General features: G+C 47.7%; 1 protein-coding gene across 5 annotated transcripts in view; it reads left to right on the top strand.

Annotated features, from left to right (window-relative positions):
* The window catches only part of MEGF6 (multiple EGF like domains 6), a 204,916-nt gene that overhangs the window by 145,078 nt on the left and 44,727 nt on the right, over positions 1 to 15,111 (top strand). For all 5 annotated transcript variants that reach the window (XM_083452048.1, XM_083452047.1, XM_083452049.1 and 2 more), the window contains 6 exons: positions 2,820 to 2,945; positions 5,417 to 5,539; positions 7,774 to 7,896; positions 8,753 to 8,890; positions 12,075 to 12,197; positions 13,767 to 13,889. In XM_083452048.1, coding sequence (XP_083308174.1) covers positions 2,820 to 2,945; positions 5,417 to 5,539; positions 7,774 to 7,896; positions 8,753 to 8,890; positions 12,075 to 12,197; positions 13,767 to 13,889 — 756 coding nt within the window. The remainder of the gene's footprint in view (positions 1 to 2,819; positions 2,946 to 5,416; positions 5,540 to 7,773; positions 7,897 to 8,752; positions 8,891 to 12,074; positions 12,198 to 13,766; positions 13,890 to 15,111) is intronic.

Genomic DNA, 15,111 nt, shown 5'->3' with positions numbered 1-15,111 from the left:
ATCCCAGAGGAGGAAGGCTCGGAACCGGGGGATTGGTGGTGGGACACTGAGGAGACATCAGAGAGGGAAGATTGGACAGAGGTGATGGATACGGAAGGGACAACAGGATTTAATGATCAGGAGGAACCTGTGACAGGGAGCAGTACAGACTCCGAGGATGCAGCAGAGGATGGGGTTAAGATACTGCTGAAGGATCCTGGAAGTCTCCCTCTCCTGCTGCGACAAGCTGCCCTCCACCCTGGTCTGCAAGAACACACAGAATAATGAGGAGAGCAGAACAGAGGCCAGAGGCGGGCAGATGCAGTTTGAGACTGCTTGGGAAACATCTGAGAGAGAAGGAGCCTTAGAAGGGGTGGAAGGCAGGGACAGTTCGACAGGGGCAAGACCTACTCGGAAGTGTGGCTGAGTTGTATGCTGTTTCCTTGAATAAAGAGTAAACTGACAACTGACTGCTTCTTCATGCTGACCTGCATCTGATTCCAGCCCTGGCACCCAGGAAGGAAGAGCTGGGAAAGACAGCCTGGAGACCCTCCCCCTTCCAATCAGCATAAATTGGAGTTGGGGGAACATTTCCACCCAGGAGCTACATTCTTTTCTGGGGAACATATGCTGGACATGGGTGGGGTCAGAGGCAAAAGTGGGCGGAGCAACAAATGCAAATTTTACCATTGTACAGTTGGCTACACACCGCTCTCTGTCCTCCATCCAGAGAAACAAAAGGCGTGATCCAGTGTGGCAAAAACATTCAAGGAGGATGCAAAGCAGGGTCAGGTAGGGGTGTGGCCTGAGTAGGGGGGCGTGGCTTGGGAGAGTGCCTAAGGCCAGAAGGAGAGGCCTAGGGGGCTGCATTTGACCCCCGCATGTAAATGGACTAAAGTTCTGAACTCTGTACAAAGTAGCGTCTCAAGTTCCATACGTGAAACAAGTCTTTGAAAGTCCAGAAAAGCAAGGCAGATTTTTCCATGTACCTTTGGGGTGTTTTGAAGCATGACTGGCTGCCTAAAATGTTTCTTTCGTTCGTTGTTTACTGCATGGCGTGCAGCCAGAAAACGAGCTTCCCACATCCTTCTTGTCTCGCTGGAAGTTATTTGAATGCAGCTTCAATTGCCATTGACTGTTTGCTCTCTTTCTGGATTGGTCTGAACCGCTGCGGGCACTTGGAGCCGCCCCTCCTGCCGTCAACACCCCATGATGGCCGTTTCCTTCCTTAAACAAACCCTCATCAAAACTTGTTCTTCAACCTCAGCACCTGCCGGGCAGGTGGCAGCATAGGACATAGGGTTTGCCACGTGCAAACAAAATTGTCGATTGGATTCCGTCCCTTGAACCCCAGTTTGCAGCCTCGGATTATGTCACTGAAACCATGTGGCTGAAATTTCGATCCAAGGAGAACATCCCTCCTTTCATTCTTTTAAAAACGAAACAAGATAGCAGATCCAAAAATAATGGCCTGTTTTATATCATCAGCGCATTTTTCTGCAGACAAGTCCCATACATGGAGTGTTCTGCTCATTGCTCAGTGACACACTGATCTGGTTCACAAATGGCAAGTCCAAAACTGTGGCTTACCTCGGCTGGGGAACCTTAGCACTAGGGGTCAAATAAAGCCCTTCCGGCAATTTTACGAGGCTTGTTAATTTCTCCCCAGCCCACTCCCCTCACCAGCTTTGCATTGCCCCTCAGATGTTTGTGCCTGACTGCAGTGTATCCTGCAAAACAGATCATGCTTCTTGCTTGCCTGGATGGAGAGGGTTGTGTTCAGAAAATAGTCGTCTGTACAAAGGTGTTGTTCTGCACACTTTTGCCTTTGGATCCACCCACTACTGCCATGTGGCCCTCAGAAGGCTGCCCAGAAGATAATGGGGCCCTTTGGTCTGAAAAGGGACCGCTCCAACTCTGCCTTCCTGGGACTTTGTGAATGTGTGGACTCCCAGAGAGGATCTTGCAACTGCTTTGCTCCATCCCAGTCCTTTTTCAGTGCCGCACTGAGTTCAGCCAAAGTTTGGCTTGGAGTATCATCACTGAAACCAGGGCTCTGGGTTAAGCTTCCTCTTTGCTAGCTATGAGCTGTAGACAAGAACATGACTGAAGAAAGCATCTGTTCACACATCACGTAGCTAGTGCAAAATGCAGCAGCTTTGCACTGCTGCCGAAAGAATTTGATTGGCTGCCAATTAACCAACAATGTGTCTGCTCTGGTGCTCAAAGCCCAGGATGCTTGGAACCAGGATGTCTAAAATAAAATCATGCCCGCCCCCCATTATATACTCAATTGATCACTGAACTGTTCAGACAAGGGCTTCCTGCAGATACTGTCTTATCAGAAGGTTTGTTCCAGAATTGGCTTTTAGTGTGTCAGCAACTCCCTCCCATTGAAGCACCGGGAAGGAGCTTTTGGTCCTCCAGATGTTCTTGGACTACAACTCCCATCCTCCCTGATGATTGACTATGCTGGCTGGGACTGATGGGGGTTGGAGTCCTTAAATCGGCATTAGATATTAGGTGGGTGCTGTCTTTGTCGTCTTTTCAACACCTATTGAACGCCTTCCTTTTCCAACAAGCCATTTTTCAGTCGGTATCTGTATTGAAACTGAAAAATGGAATTGTCTTTAATTCTCTGTATATGTGGAATTGTTTTTATTTGTTTTGCGTTGTTGGTCATTATCATTTTACTGTGCAATTGGTTCGAGATTTCTATGTGAAGTTGATTCATGACTGCAATCACATAACTAAGAATGTAAGAAAGGCCTTCTGGATCAGGCCAGTGGCTCATCTGTTGCAGTTTGACCTAATCATGCCGCTGTTCTTTCATTTCCCAGCCATAAACACCTGTGCTATCAACAACGGTGGATGTGAACATGACTGTGTGCAGCTCACCCTCTCACAGCATCAGTGCCAATGCCGGCCAAATTACCAGCTGAAGGAGGATGGGAAGCATTGCATTGGTGAGTCTCCCCTGCCCTTTGAGGGCTCAAGCAGAGGAACGTGGCAGGCCTGTCTCATACTGAGTCCTGGACCCTTGGTCCATCTAGTTCCGTATTGTTCACACGGACATTCGCAGCCTTATCAGGAGATGCCAAGGTTTGAACCTTTGACCTTCTGCATGCAAGGCAGGTGCTCTGCCGCTGAGCTATGGACCTTCCCCTAGTAATTTCCTAGTCCTCATGATTCTAAATGAAGACCTGGTTTAATAAGAACAAAGGAACATGCATTATACATATCAGACCACTAGTCCATCTAACACAACATTGTCTCTACCTGCATGCAGGGACCTTTCAAGGTTTCCAGCAGGGGACATTCCCAGCCGTACCTGGAGATGCCAATGAAGGAACCTAGGACCTTCTGCTTGCAAAGCAGGTGCTCTAGCCACTGGGCTACTGCCCTCTTCCCAAATGCTCCCAAGGGTTATATATTGTCTCTAGGATCAGAGACAGGTACACCTCTGCAGAATACTTGCATGGAATTGTGTATATTTAATAAATATAAGGAATTCCACCACCACCACCCTAAAAAATATTATTGTCAGGGTCAAATTTGTACAGTGGGAATGCAGTCACCAGTATCTATATTTTAATTCAGTTTTTAAAAATTGGATGAATTGTTTGGAATTAAGTTGGTGTGCGTTTTCACATTTGGTGATTAATTTAACACCATTACAGCCTGGGGGTAGGGGGAGAAGAGAAATTGAAAGCAACCCAAACTGGCAGCAGATTCACCCATCCCTGACAGTAGCTCAGTGGTAAGAGCATCTGATTTGCATACAGAAGGTATCAGGTTCAATCCCCAGCATCTCCTGGTAGGGTGGGGCTCAGTCGCTCCATGATACAGCATTGGCTTTGCATGCAGCCAGCCCCGGGTCCAAGCTCCAGCATCACCAGGTAGGGCAGGGGCTACCCTAAACCCTGGGGTGGTCCTGATGAAAACAAGAGACAGTAGTGAGTGCCATTAGGTGTGCTACCCCCTGGGCTTCCACAGGCGTTCCAAGTGAGATCAGCTAGTCGGGAAATGGTTGCTCATTCATAATGATCTCCTGGACCAGCGGTTCTCAACCTGTGGGTCACCAGATGTTGTTGGACTACAACTCCCATCATCCCTGAGCTCTGGCCCTGCTAGCTAGGGGTGATGGGAGTTATAGTTCAACAACATCTGGGGACCCACAGGTTGAGAAAGGCTGAGCTCTGGACTGAGGCTCCCTGATTCAGGGCCGGATTTAGGCCCTAAGCTACTGAAGGTAATGGGGCCCTTTATATGTCCAGCTGTCCTTTGTCAACAACAAATTGTCACTGTTTTTTGTGTTGAATATCTGCTATATAGTAATTTATGGACCTAATAGGTATCTGAAGCCATTTGCATGTAACAAAATATGTATTTTTATCAAAGTAATTGTTGAACTGAAATACAATTAAGAAAAATGATATTAATAGTGAAATACAATTAAGAAGTAGTATATTGCTAGTGAAATAATTATTAAGCTTTTTTCCCCTTTAATTTTTTGGGGGGCCTCCAAGATAGTGGGGCCCTAAGCTATAGCTTGTTTATCTTATATGTAAATCCGGCACTGCCCTGATTGCACAGCCAGTTTGTGTTTAGAAGGGAGTGTGTAATGATGTTCTTTCAGACACCTTTTGAGGGATTGCTTTGTCTATGGAGGAAGAGGAGAAGGGAGGGAAGTGGAGCGGAATGAAATAGAACCAAGCCCAGGAGTCTCCCATACCAGGGAAGAGACAGAATTATCTCTGAGGAAGCGCTAGCTCCCTTCTCCTCCCACTTAGTCATCTCTGGTTCCAGCAGAGGAGGGGGGAAAGCCAATGATGGAGAGAGAACCAGCTGGATAATCTCAGCTGGAAGGACTCAGATAAGAGACAGAAAGGGGAGGGTGCTGGGGTGCAGATTAACCTAGAACAGGAGCTCCCTGGTGGAAAGCTGAAGCTGCAGCTCTTCTGGCATCTGAGTGCTGGCTGATCCCTCTTCAAAATGTACTTGAAAGGACTTGGCCCCTGGCTTCCTTTCCTGAACAACTGCATGCAGGATAAGCCATTGCCAGTGTTCTTTGGAAAGGGTGTTGGGCCGTTCTAAGAACCCGCACGGCGTAACTTCTCTTCTGCACAAGATGCGAGGAAGCCTCCATCCAAAGCAGTTGCGTCCCACTGTTCCTCTCTCATAAGCAGAACTATTTTGGGCAACAGCCTGCAGGTTTCTGCAGATGACCTATTTATTGAGAATAGAGTCCATCCAGCTCAGTATTGACTGCACTGACTGGCAGTGGCTGTCCAGGGGAAGTCTCTTCCCTGTCCTACCTGGAGATGCTCCTGAGGATTGAACCTGTGATCTTCTGCACGTGAGGCCAAGGCTTTGCCTTGCACTGCTTCCTTTTGGACCATTTCCAACTGACTTGCTGCCTCCCTTCTCTTCCCAGTGAGAAACCCATGTGCCGACAGGAATGGAGGCTGCATGCACCGGTGTCAGAGCCGGCGTGGGGTGGCGCATTGCGAGTGCCACCCTGGATACAGGCTGGCAGCTGACAACAAAGCTTGCGAAGGTACGGGGCGTCTCATGAGGCTCTTGCACAAGTTTTGCAGAGCTGTCCTTTTTCTCTTCCCTCCTGTGCCCCCCATGCAAATGCCTTGCTAATCTCCATAAATGCTATAATTAGTTGCTCCGTCTGGTCTGGGAGGATGATAAATGAGCCTTCAGCTGCCCTAGAAGATAAGTGCTTGCAAAAACAAAAACCCCATTTACTTCTTGCAATTAATACAGACCTTTCTAGTGTTCATAGGGGTGGGGGGACAGCAACCAAAAAACCCTCAGCCACCAATTCTATGCTTGTCCAATATGCTCCATGCATGGAAGAGAGACTCCTGGGACAGGGGTAGCCAATAGACTACAACTCCCATCATCCCTGACTGTTGACCCAATAGTCAGGGATGATTGGAGTTGGTGTTCAGCAACATATTAGGGGGGAGCGATGTGGTGTCCTCCTGGTGTTCCTGGATAACAGCTTTGTGCGTCATCCTTGCATGTGGGCCATACTAACCTCGTACAACTGCACTACGACTCCCATTGTTGGGGAAATACTGGGGTTGAATAACCAACACCCTGTGGGTTCAGCCTGGACAGCCAATAAAATCCAGGCTCCAGTTGTCAGTCAAACAGGACGTTTATTTAGGTGTTGCAAAGCCAGTGCAACACAACCTCAGCTAGCAAGTAGTTGAGGGATGGCACCCCAAATATGAAAAAAACAAACCACAAGCATTTATACATTTATAAATTGAGAGAAGAAAAGGGGCAGTTATGTCCATATATGGCAGTACTTCTGCTATCTTCTACTGGTTCAATCAGGAGGCATAACATCTTAACTTTCCTTCCTTCCTTTGTCCTTAACAGTTACAGCAGTAGCTCATGTTTTCATGTCGTTCTGTGCTTCACTTGCAAACACAACCTTCACATTCCAGCCTTTACTTGCTCAGCCCTTCTCTGATACATTTCAACCTTTAATTTCATTATTTCCATAATTTGTATGACACCCATAATCCCTGACCATTTGCCAGGCTGGCTGGGGCTGATGGGAGCTGGTGTCTAACAACATTTAGAGCTGGGGAGTCCATGCGGGGCCCTAAGCTCCCCTCAACCTTGACTATTAGCCAGGCTGGCTGGGCCCTTCAGGTGTTGGGAGTCTAATGACTATTGGAGGACACCACATTGCCCACTAGTAAACTTAAGAGTGTGATGGGAGATCCCGTGGCAACCAAAACAAGATGGTAAGGCATGCTCTGCATTGTAAGATCTTTGCAACCAGAGAGAGGGTTGTTATTGTTTAGTCGTTTTAGTCATGTTGGATTCTCTGTGACCCAATGAACCAGAGCATGCCTTGGAAACTCTCACTTTCTTCCCAAAACTTCTTTTTTATGTCCATGGAGTTTTCTTGGCAAAATACTGGAGTGGTTTGCCAGTTCCTTTTCCAGGTGGATCACATTTAGTCTAAACTCTAAACCTGTCTGTCTTGGGAGGCCCTGCACAGCATAGCTCATAGCTTCTCTGTGTTACTCAAGCCCCTTCGCCACAACAAGGCAGTGATCCATGAAGGGGAGAGAGAGGGTAGCAATGGGCAAACTTTCCACCAGCACTGGGAACAACAGGATTTTAGATCTGGATAGAGAACAGCAATTAGAACAAATGAACTAACTCAGGTCCATTAATTTCAATGGGGCCACTCTGAATATCCAGAAGCATTGCTTCATCTGACAGTGAAGGCAAAGCATATCCAACACGGCTAGTAGCCACGGATAGCCTTTATCCTCCATGAATTTATCTAATCCTCTTTTAAAGCTATCCAAGTTGGTGTCCATAGCCAGTTCCATAGTTTAACTATGTACTGTGTGAAGAAGCAGTTTCTTTTGACTGCCCTGAGTTTCTCAACATTCAAGCTCTCTGGTTCGATGGCAGTCTTCACCATCAGCTGTTCTGCTCACATTCTCTGCAGTTCTGCTCCAATTTCATGGAACCACAGGACTGTAGAGATGGAAGGAGCCCAAAGGTTCGTCTAGTCCAGCGGTTCTCAACCTGGGGTCCCCATATGTTGTTGGACTACAACTCCCATCATCCCTGAGCTCTGGCCTTGCTAGCTAGGGCTGATGGGAGTTGTAGTTCAACAACATCTGGGGACCCGCAGGTTGAGAAAGGCTGGTCTAGTCCAACCCCCTGCAAGCTGGTAATTATGCATGGGGATCTAAATAGCTTGTCTTCATAAAATAGCTTGCTTCTGCTTTCTTCCAGATATTGATGAATGCGTAGCAGGGATAGCCATGTGTGTGCATGGTTGTCTGAACACCCGCGGCTCCTTTAAATGCACTTGCAATCCAGGCTATGAGTTGGGGGCTGACGGCAAGCAGTGTTACCGTAAGTATCCATCTCCATAGAATCACAGAACCATAGAGTTGGAAGGGACCCCAAGGGTCATTAAGTGCAACCCCATGTCCTTCTGATGAAAATGCAAGAGCGGAAGATGCTGAGATAAGGCTTTCCTTGGGCGAGTTACGGAGTCTTTTGGTGGGGCCACGTAGTCAGCCCACATCAAACATCACTTCACACAAGCTTGTTCCAGATCCACTGCTGTTTTTCTAGAAAAAGAGGTGCCGGAACTTGCCACGAACGCCTCCCTTGTTCTCTTATAATGGCAATGGCGCCCACCTGAGAGGTGCCAGAACTGAATTCCAGTGAGTTCCGGTTGGGGGAAAAAGCCCTGTCCAGATCCCTTATGGGATTCTGTTAATCCCTAAATTAATATATACAGCACCATGATTAATAAAACAAGAGATATAAGTTCTTTTGCAACATGTTTTGACTTCCGCCTCTGGATTTTAGTCCAGGTAAATAACCCTTGTTTAAACCTGTATTTAGATACCCAGTTGTTTCATATGTGTTTTTATTGTGTTGTAGAATTGCTTCAAGAATCAAAATGCTTCATAGGAAGCGATTCGTAAAATAAATCGAAATAACAATAAGAGTTAAATATCAAGGGGCAGTATAGGCCTGCGAATTTCAGAATACACATTTCAGATCATCTTCCTTTTTTATATTAAAAAAAACTCTTAAATTTTGAATGTGTGCAAACTCTTTTACTGAAACGTTGATTTCATGCAAATGTCTGCTTCTGCTTGGCCATGGGTCAACAGATGACTCTGTAGGAAACCAGTCGATAGTGTATCTCTTCTTCTTCCTCCTCCTCCTCCTCCTCTTCTTCTTGCTTTTCTAGGTATAGAAATGGAAATTGTGAACAGCTGTGAGACCAGCAATGGGGGCTGTTCTCACCTTTGCCACCACACCAGCAGTGGTCCCGTCTGCAGCTGCAACTCAGGATACCAGCTGGACGAAGACAAGAAGACTTGCATTGGTAATCCAATAACCTGAGCTGGTAATTTGTTAAGTGAAGAAGAAAACTATGATGAGCATATGAGAGGCAAGGAACCTGGTGCCTTCCAGTCTCTGCTGACCTACAGCTCCCATCATCCCTGACCAGTGGCCATGCTGGCTGGAGCTGATGGGAGTTGGCATCCAACACCGTCTGCAGGGCCACAGGCTTCCCCATCTCTGACCTAAGAGGCACCCCTCACTCTCAGCTGGGAAAGCCTCTTCGAAATAGAGACATTCCTCCATCTCTCATATGCAGTAAGCAGTGCTATTACTTAAAGCATGGATGAGGAACCTGTGACCTTCCAGATGTTGCCGGACTACAATACCCATCATCCTTGACAACTGGCTATGCTGTTTGGAGGTTTGCCTTGAGAAGCATCTAAGGGGCTCCCCGTTGCTTTTTACATTTTTCACTCGCTGAGATCACAGGTGGAGTGTTCTGCTGCCTTTCGCAGAAGACTACTGAACCCCAGGCTTCCTCCCAACCCTTGAGTTGCAAAGGACGTTGGGGGATCATCTTAGAGGTTGTGTGGTGGTCCCTGTGGTGGTGGTCCCTGTCAATACTTTTTTCCTGGAAAAAACAGTGGGGGAACTCACCACAAAGTTGTTTGTTTATTGCAGGCTCAGTCGCACAAACACACACCGGGCAGTGACTAAATGTAAGATGTGATTAAGCAGACAATGTTCTGGATTAGAAATGGCCACAACTTTATTGATTACAGTTATAGGCGGGGTTTTGGCTCAGGCATTGGGTGTATATCCGTTCCAGCCTCTCCCCCCCGCCCGCTACCTGACCATAACAACAACAACAACAACAACGTGGTAAGGGAACTCAGTTTCCCCAAGTTTCTGCTAAAAACAACAACAAGCCTCTGGTCCCTGTACTCCTGTTTGGGAAAGGGCTCTTTGGCCATTGTTTGGTCTAGGTATCCAGAGCACACAAACCAACCAGGGTATGGAGGCAACCACATGGGTTATTTTGGTCTGGCTGCTAAGGGCAGCCAAATAATAATAACAACAACAATCTTTATTATGGTCCAGAGACCCAACAAATCATTACAAAGCAATACACAATTCACACCCAAATAAACTGTGGACCCCTGCATGATAGCCTCCATTTTAGTGGTATGGCCTTGAGCAAGCAAGACACACATGTGGAGAAAGCATGGGTCACCTGCCCAATGGAACCCAGAGTGGATCTTTGGCCCATCAAGGATGTCTCTTCCTGAAGTACCCCACCTGACCAGGACCCTGGGGAACACCATCTTGGTATACCTGGAAGCTTGCAAGGTAGGGATAGGGAACATTTTTCAGCCCAGGGTCCACATTTCCTTCTTTGCAACCTTCTGAGGGCCACATGCCAGGGATAGGTATGGCCAGAGACAAATATAGGTGGGGCAATGCATCTAAATGTTACCTTCATGCAGCCAGTTTCTACACATGCTTGTACACCCTTCTTTATCCATCCAGACAAGCGAGAAGCATATATATTGCACTTTATTATAATGAACCAGGCCACTGGTCTATCTGGCCCAATACTACCCGCCATCATTTCTCTAAGATTTTAGGCAGGGGTTTTTCCCAACCCAACTGCCTGAGATTCTTTTAACGGGAGGTGCCAGCAGTTGAATTTCTTCTCCCTCACTCAGCTGCAAATACTCCCAATGGACATCTGAAGCTCTCTTAGACTGAGCCAGGCCATCTAGCTAGGCATTGTCAACACAGACTCCATGTTTTCAGAGAGGAGACTTTTCTAGCCCTGCTTGGAAACACCAGGAATCGAACCTGAGACCTTCTGCACGCTCGGCAGGTGCCAATACCACAGGCCCTGGGAGACCAGGCTTCCTTTGCCTTCCCCTCCATCAACAACACTAGAAGAATTACTGACAACAACAAGGTTTCCATCTCCAAGCAAGCTGCCAAAAACTTAACGCTTTGTCAAGTTGTAGGTTGCCTGCTGGACAAAGGAGTGTGCGTAGGGGTTTGTGTGTGAATGCCATGATCTCAAATGTCTGCATTTCATTTTATATCACGCTGTGCTGAGTCCCAGTCTGGCAATTAACCTAATCAGAAACTCTCCGCAGATCTTACCAGCCAGGCATTTCCTGGATAGGGAACTGGCTCCGCCTGTGTCTAAATGTTTATGCACCGGATGCATCTGAGCTGCGCGTGTGGAGCGTAGGTCTGTCTGGGTCAGTGCCCGGAGCATCCAGGGGGATCTTCAGAGGACCATTAAGTGCAGTTTCGCCTGCATCCTTTCTGCATTGAGGTTGTAGTTGCTGTCCCCCTGCCTCCCACAGGGATTTTCTCAGCTTTCCCATGTCCAGGGGCAACTACTCTGGATGATTCTATTAAATTTCTTAGCGCTGAGGGTGTGTGATGGGCAAGGAAGGTTTAGCAGGGCCTGGAATACTGTTTGCACTTTCATTTCAAGCCAGTGTAATTGGTAGACAGTATCTATGGGCAACCTCAGACTTGTATAATAATAATAATTTATTATGTATAATAATGGGTTTCCCCAGCCACTCTGGGTGGCTAGCAACAGATTATTAAAAATACGATAAAACATCAAACATTCAAAACTTCCCCAAACAGGGCTGCTTTCAGATGTCTTCTAAAAGTCAGATAGTTGTCTATTTCCTTGACATCTGAAAGGGAGGGCGTTCCACAGGGCGGGTGCCACTACTGAACCCCAATTAAACATGCAATCAGGGCAATGGTAGATGGGAGAGGAGGTCCAAGTAAAGATTCTCACTTGCACCTCTTTCTCTCTCTCCCCCCCCCCCCCACTTTCCCCTCCCTAATTTTGGGAAGTGCTGTAGCTCCCCAAGAGAATATCTGTCTTGCATGCAGAAGGTCTCCAATCCCCAGCCTCTCCAGATGGGGCTGGGATTGCCCCCCCCACCTAAAACCCTGGAGAGCTACTGCCAGTCAGTGTAGACACTACTGAACCAGATGCCCCCTTCCCCCACAATATATGCATGTTTGTACATGTCGGTCAGAGAACTGCAGGACAGCTGGCTTTCAGGTAGGAACTGGGAAGATTCCCGTTGAAATGCCTCCCCTGTTTCTGTCTTAGGGGGTGGGCCGGGTAAACCTGCTCCTCCTTCACAGGGCCCTTCGCAGGGTTGATGCGGACTGACAACCGTTTCTCTTTTGACCAGATACAGACGAGTGCGGCGCTCGTTCTCATTGCTGCCACCAGGACTGCTACAACTACCCAGGGGGTTACGAGTGCCTTTGCTTCGCTGGATACAGGCTGAACGCTGACGGCTGCAGCTGCGATGGTAGGGAGGTGCTATGTGCTCAGCGGGACTAAAAAAATAGTTTGGCATTGCGCCCTTCCATTCGTTTTCAGCTCTTGCGCAAAGGTCCACATGCTTTTTGTTTGTGTGCATCTAGGGATGGAGGCATCTGTCAGTTTCCCAGTCTTACTTAAGTCTGGTTCATCTTATTGACCTGCAGTTCAGAGAAGGGGAAACACAAATGATCAAGGGGGTGGAGCGAAAGGTGGCCGCGCTTGGGACTTTGCAGCTTAGAGGAAAGGGAGAGTGAGCAAGGCGACAGGTCAGAAGTCTTATAGAATGTACGCATGGAGAAGGTGGTTGCGTGGCGAGTTCCCGCCTCCCCCGCGGAAATAAAGACACAGGACACCAGTATTTTAGGTTAATGGGCAAAATTGGGCCACAACTTTATTGATTACAGGAATTGAGCGGTATTGGCTTAGGCATTGGCCCTATCGACTAACCGGCTTCAGCCCGATTGCTAGAAGACCAGCAAGGGTTAACCACCAGTAGGGGGAGTCCTGCTGATGTACATCAACTAGGAGCTCCCCCGGGATCACCGCTCAGGGGCGTGTCTTAGGCCCACACCTCCATAGGCTTCGGACAGGGCGATGCCCCCCGGAATCCTTTACCGGACTACCCCTTGATATGGGGGAAGGTGATGGCGCTTCCTCCCCCCCACTCATCTGCATAACAATATCCTTACCAATGCCTAACCGCCACTCGAGCAATAGCTCGCCCCCAATACCCTCAAACTTGTAACCAATCCCTAATCCCTGAAGATATGTCGTTCAACCAGATATCATTTCCAGCATCCGAAAGATGCACGCCATCATCTCTGTAGAGGGCCTCCATGCTAAACTGGATGTTGAAGCAGCTGGGGTGCTGGAGCGGAGAAAGAGGGAAATCCTCAGGCATGCTGGCCCTGAATAGGTGGTCCACGCCTCCCAGGCCAGCCGATTAGCTGGCGAGGGAGATGACACACCGGAGGATTCCCTGCTCTTGCAGGGGCTGCAAGCCAGCCCCCTCGCACGTGGGGGGAGGGCATGAAGCCCGCAACCCCACCTCCTCTCCAGCTTGGAAGTGGCTATAAAGAAAAGTTTTCCTCCACATCTCTCATAGCACAAGAACTCGTGGGCACCCAATGAAGCCGAGTGTTTAAAGTTTCGGGATGGATAAAAGAAAATAATCTATATGGTGCACAGTTAAAACTATGGAGCTTGCTCGCATAGGAGGCAGTGATGGCCACCAGAATGGATGGCTTTAAATGAGGGTTAGACAAATTCATGGAGGCTATTGATAGCTACTAGCCATGAAGGCTGTGCTCTGCCTCCATAGTCTGAGGCAGTTATTCTTCTGAATCCCAGTTGCTGGAAAAGACAGGAGGAGAGAGGACTCTTGTGCCCAGGTCCAGCTTTTGGGCTTCCCATTGGATTGGTCATTGTGAGAACAGGATGCCGGACCAGATGGGCCATTGGCCTAGTCCAGCCATGTTGTTAGATTCTTACATTCTGAAGATTTGTAGCTCAAAATTAAAACTAATATAAATAAATGCTTCCTTTAATTTTTAAGATGTGGATGAGTGCTCTTCAAATAACGGCGGATGTGAACACCTCTGCCAGAACCTGGTGGGGTCTTTCCATTGCAGCTGTCAGATTGGCTACAAGCTCGATGAAGACCGAAGGAGCTGTCTCTGTAAGTGACTTCTTCATCTTTCCACCCGTTTCATTCTTCTTCTTCTTCTTCTTCTTCTTCTTCTTCTTCTTCTTCTTCTTCTTCTTCTTCTTCTTCTTCTTCTTCTTCTCCTCCTCCTCCTCCTCCTCCTCCTCCTCCTCCTCCTCCTCCTCCTCCTCCTCCTCCTCCTCCTCAACACTGGAGGCATTTTACTTCTTTAGATTGAGAGCCCACCCAATCTGAAAGGCTTGGTGCACATGGTACAGGAAACATCAGCAACCCCCAAAACAAAACAAAACAGCTCCTTGGAGCAAATCAACAAAGAAATTAAAAGCCAACACAGCACAGTGGCTCTTCGTTATACCTACTTATATTTGTTTATTTATTGCATTTTATTTCCATCCTACCTTCCTCTAAGAAACTCAAGGTGATGTACCCAGTTCTGTCCCCTTCTCATTTCGTTCCCAATTTTATCCTCCTCCTTGGAGGAGATGATAGGAGCTGAACCGAAAACATTCTGCATCTGCATGGGAGCCCTTTTCAACCTAAGGGCAACATTCCCTTCTAGGCAACTTTCTGGGGGCCGTATTCCCAAAGTGAGCCAGGGCCAGAGGCAAAAGTGTGTGGAGTGCTGAATGCCAATTTTACCTTCAGACCGCAGGATAGTTCCTATGCATACTTGCACTCCCCCAAACTCTGTCCTCCATCCAGACATTATCCGAAGGGTCAAATGCAGAGGTCCTCTGCCCTGATCCAAAGCACATGCTCTATGATTAGTGACCCTTCTCAAGCTATACCTAAAAATGTAATGCATGAAGAAGGGTCCGCATGCGGAAGGTGTGTGTCATTTTGGAAAAGGGCATTTAGATTCTTTGCAACATAAAACAATATAGACCATTGCACACTGCTCAGCCCCCATAATGAGTTTATTTCTTTTGGAGATTGATCAGACCATCTTTCTGGGTCCTTGGCATTCCTCAAATGTCCTTGTGGCATTCGTACGGAGCCCCTGGCTGTCTCACGGACTATTGACCCGTACACCACTAATCCGCTGCCACCAACCAGGTCCTCCCTGGTAAAATCACTTCAGTCTCAGTCGGGTTCTCAATTAATAAAGAAGAGTGTATTTTATTTCTGACACAAACAAACTTTTACGGCATTCCAAACATTGTTGCTCTTTACTTTCTTAGTCTTATTTTCCTCTCTCTATCTCTTCTACCTCCCCACACTCAAGAACCCACGG

Source organism: Podarcis tiliguerta, assembly GCF_965153285.1.
Source record: "Podarcis tiliguerta genome assembly, chromosome: 8".
In the NCBI taxonomy this organism is placed as follows: domain Eukaryota; kingdom Metazoa; phylum Chordata; class Lepidosauria; order Squamata; family Lacertidae; genus Podarcis; species Podarcis tiliguerta.
This window is presented reverse-complemented; position numbering and strand designations above follow the sequence as displayed.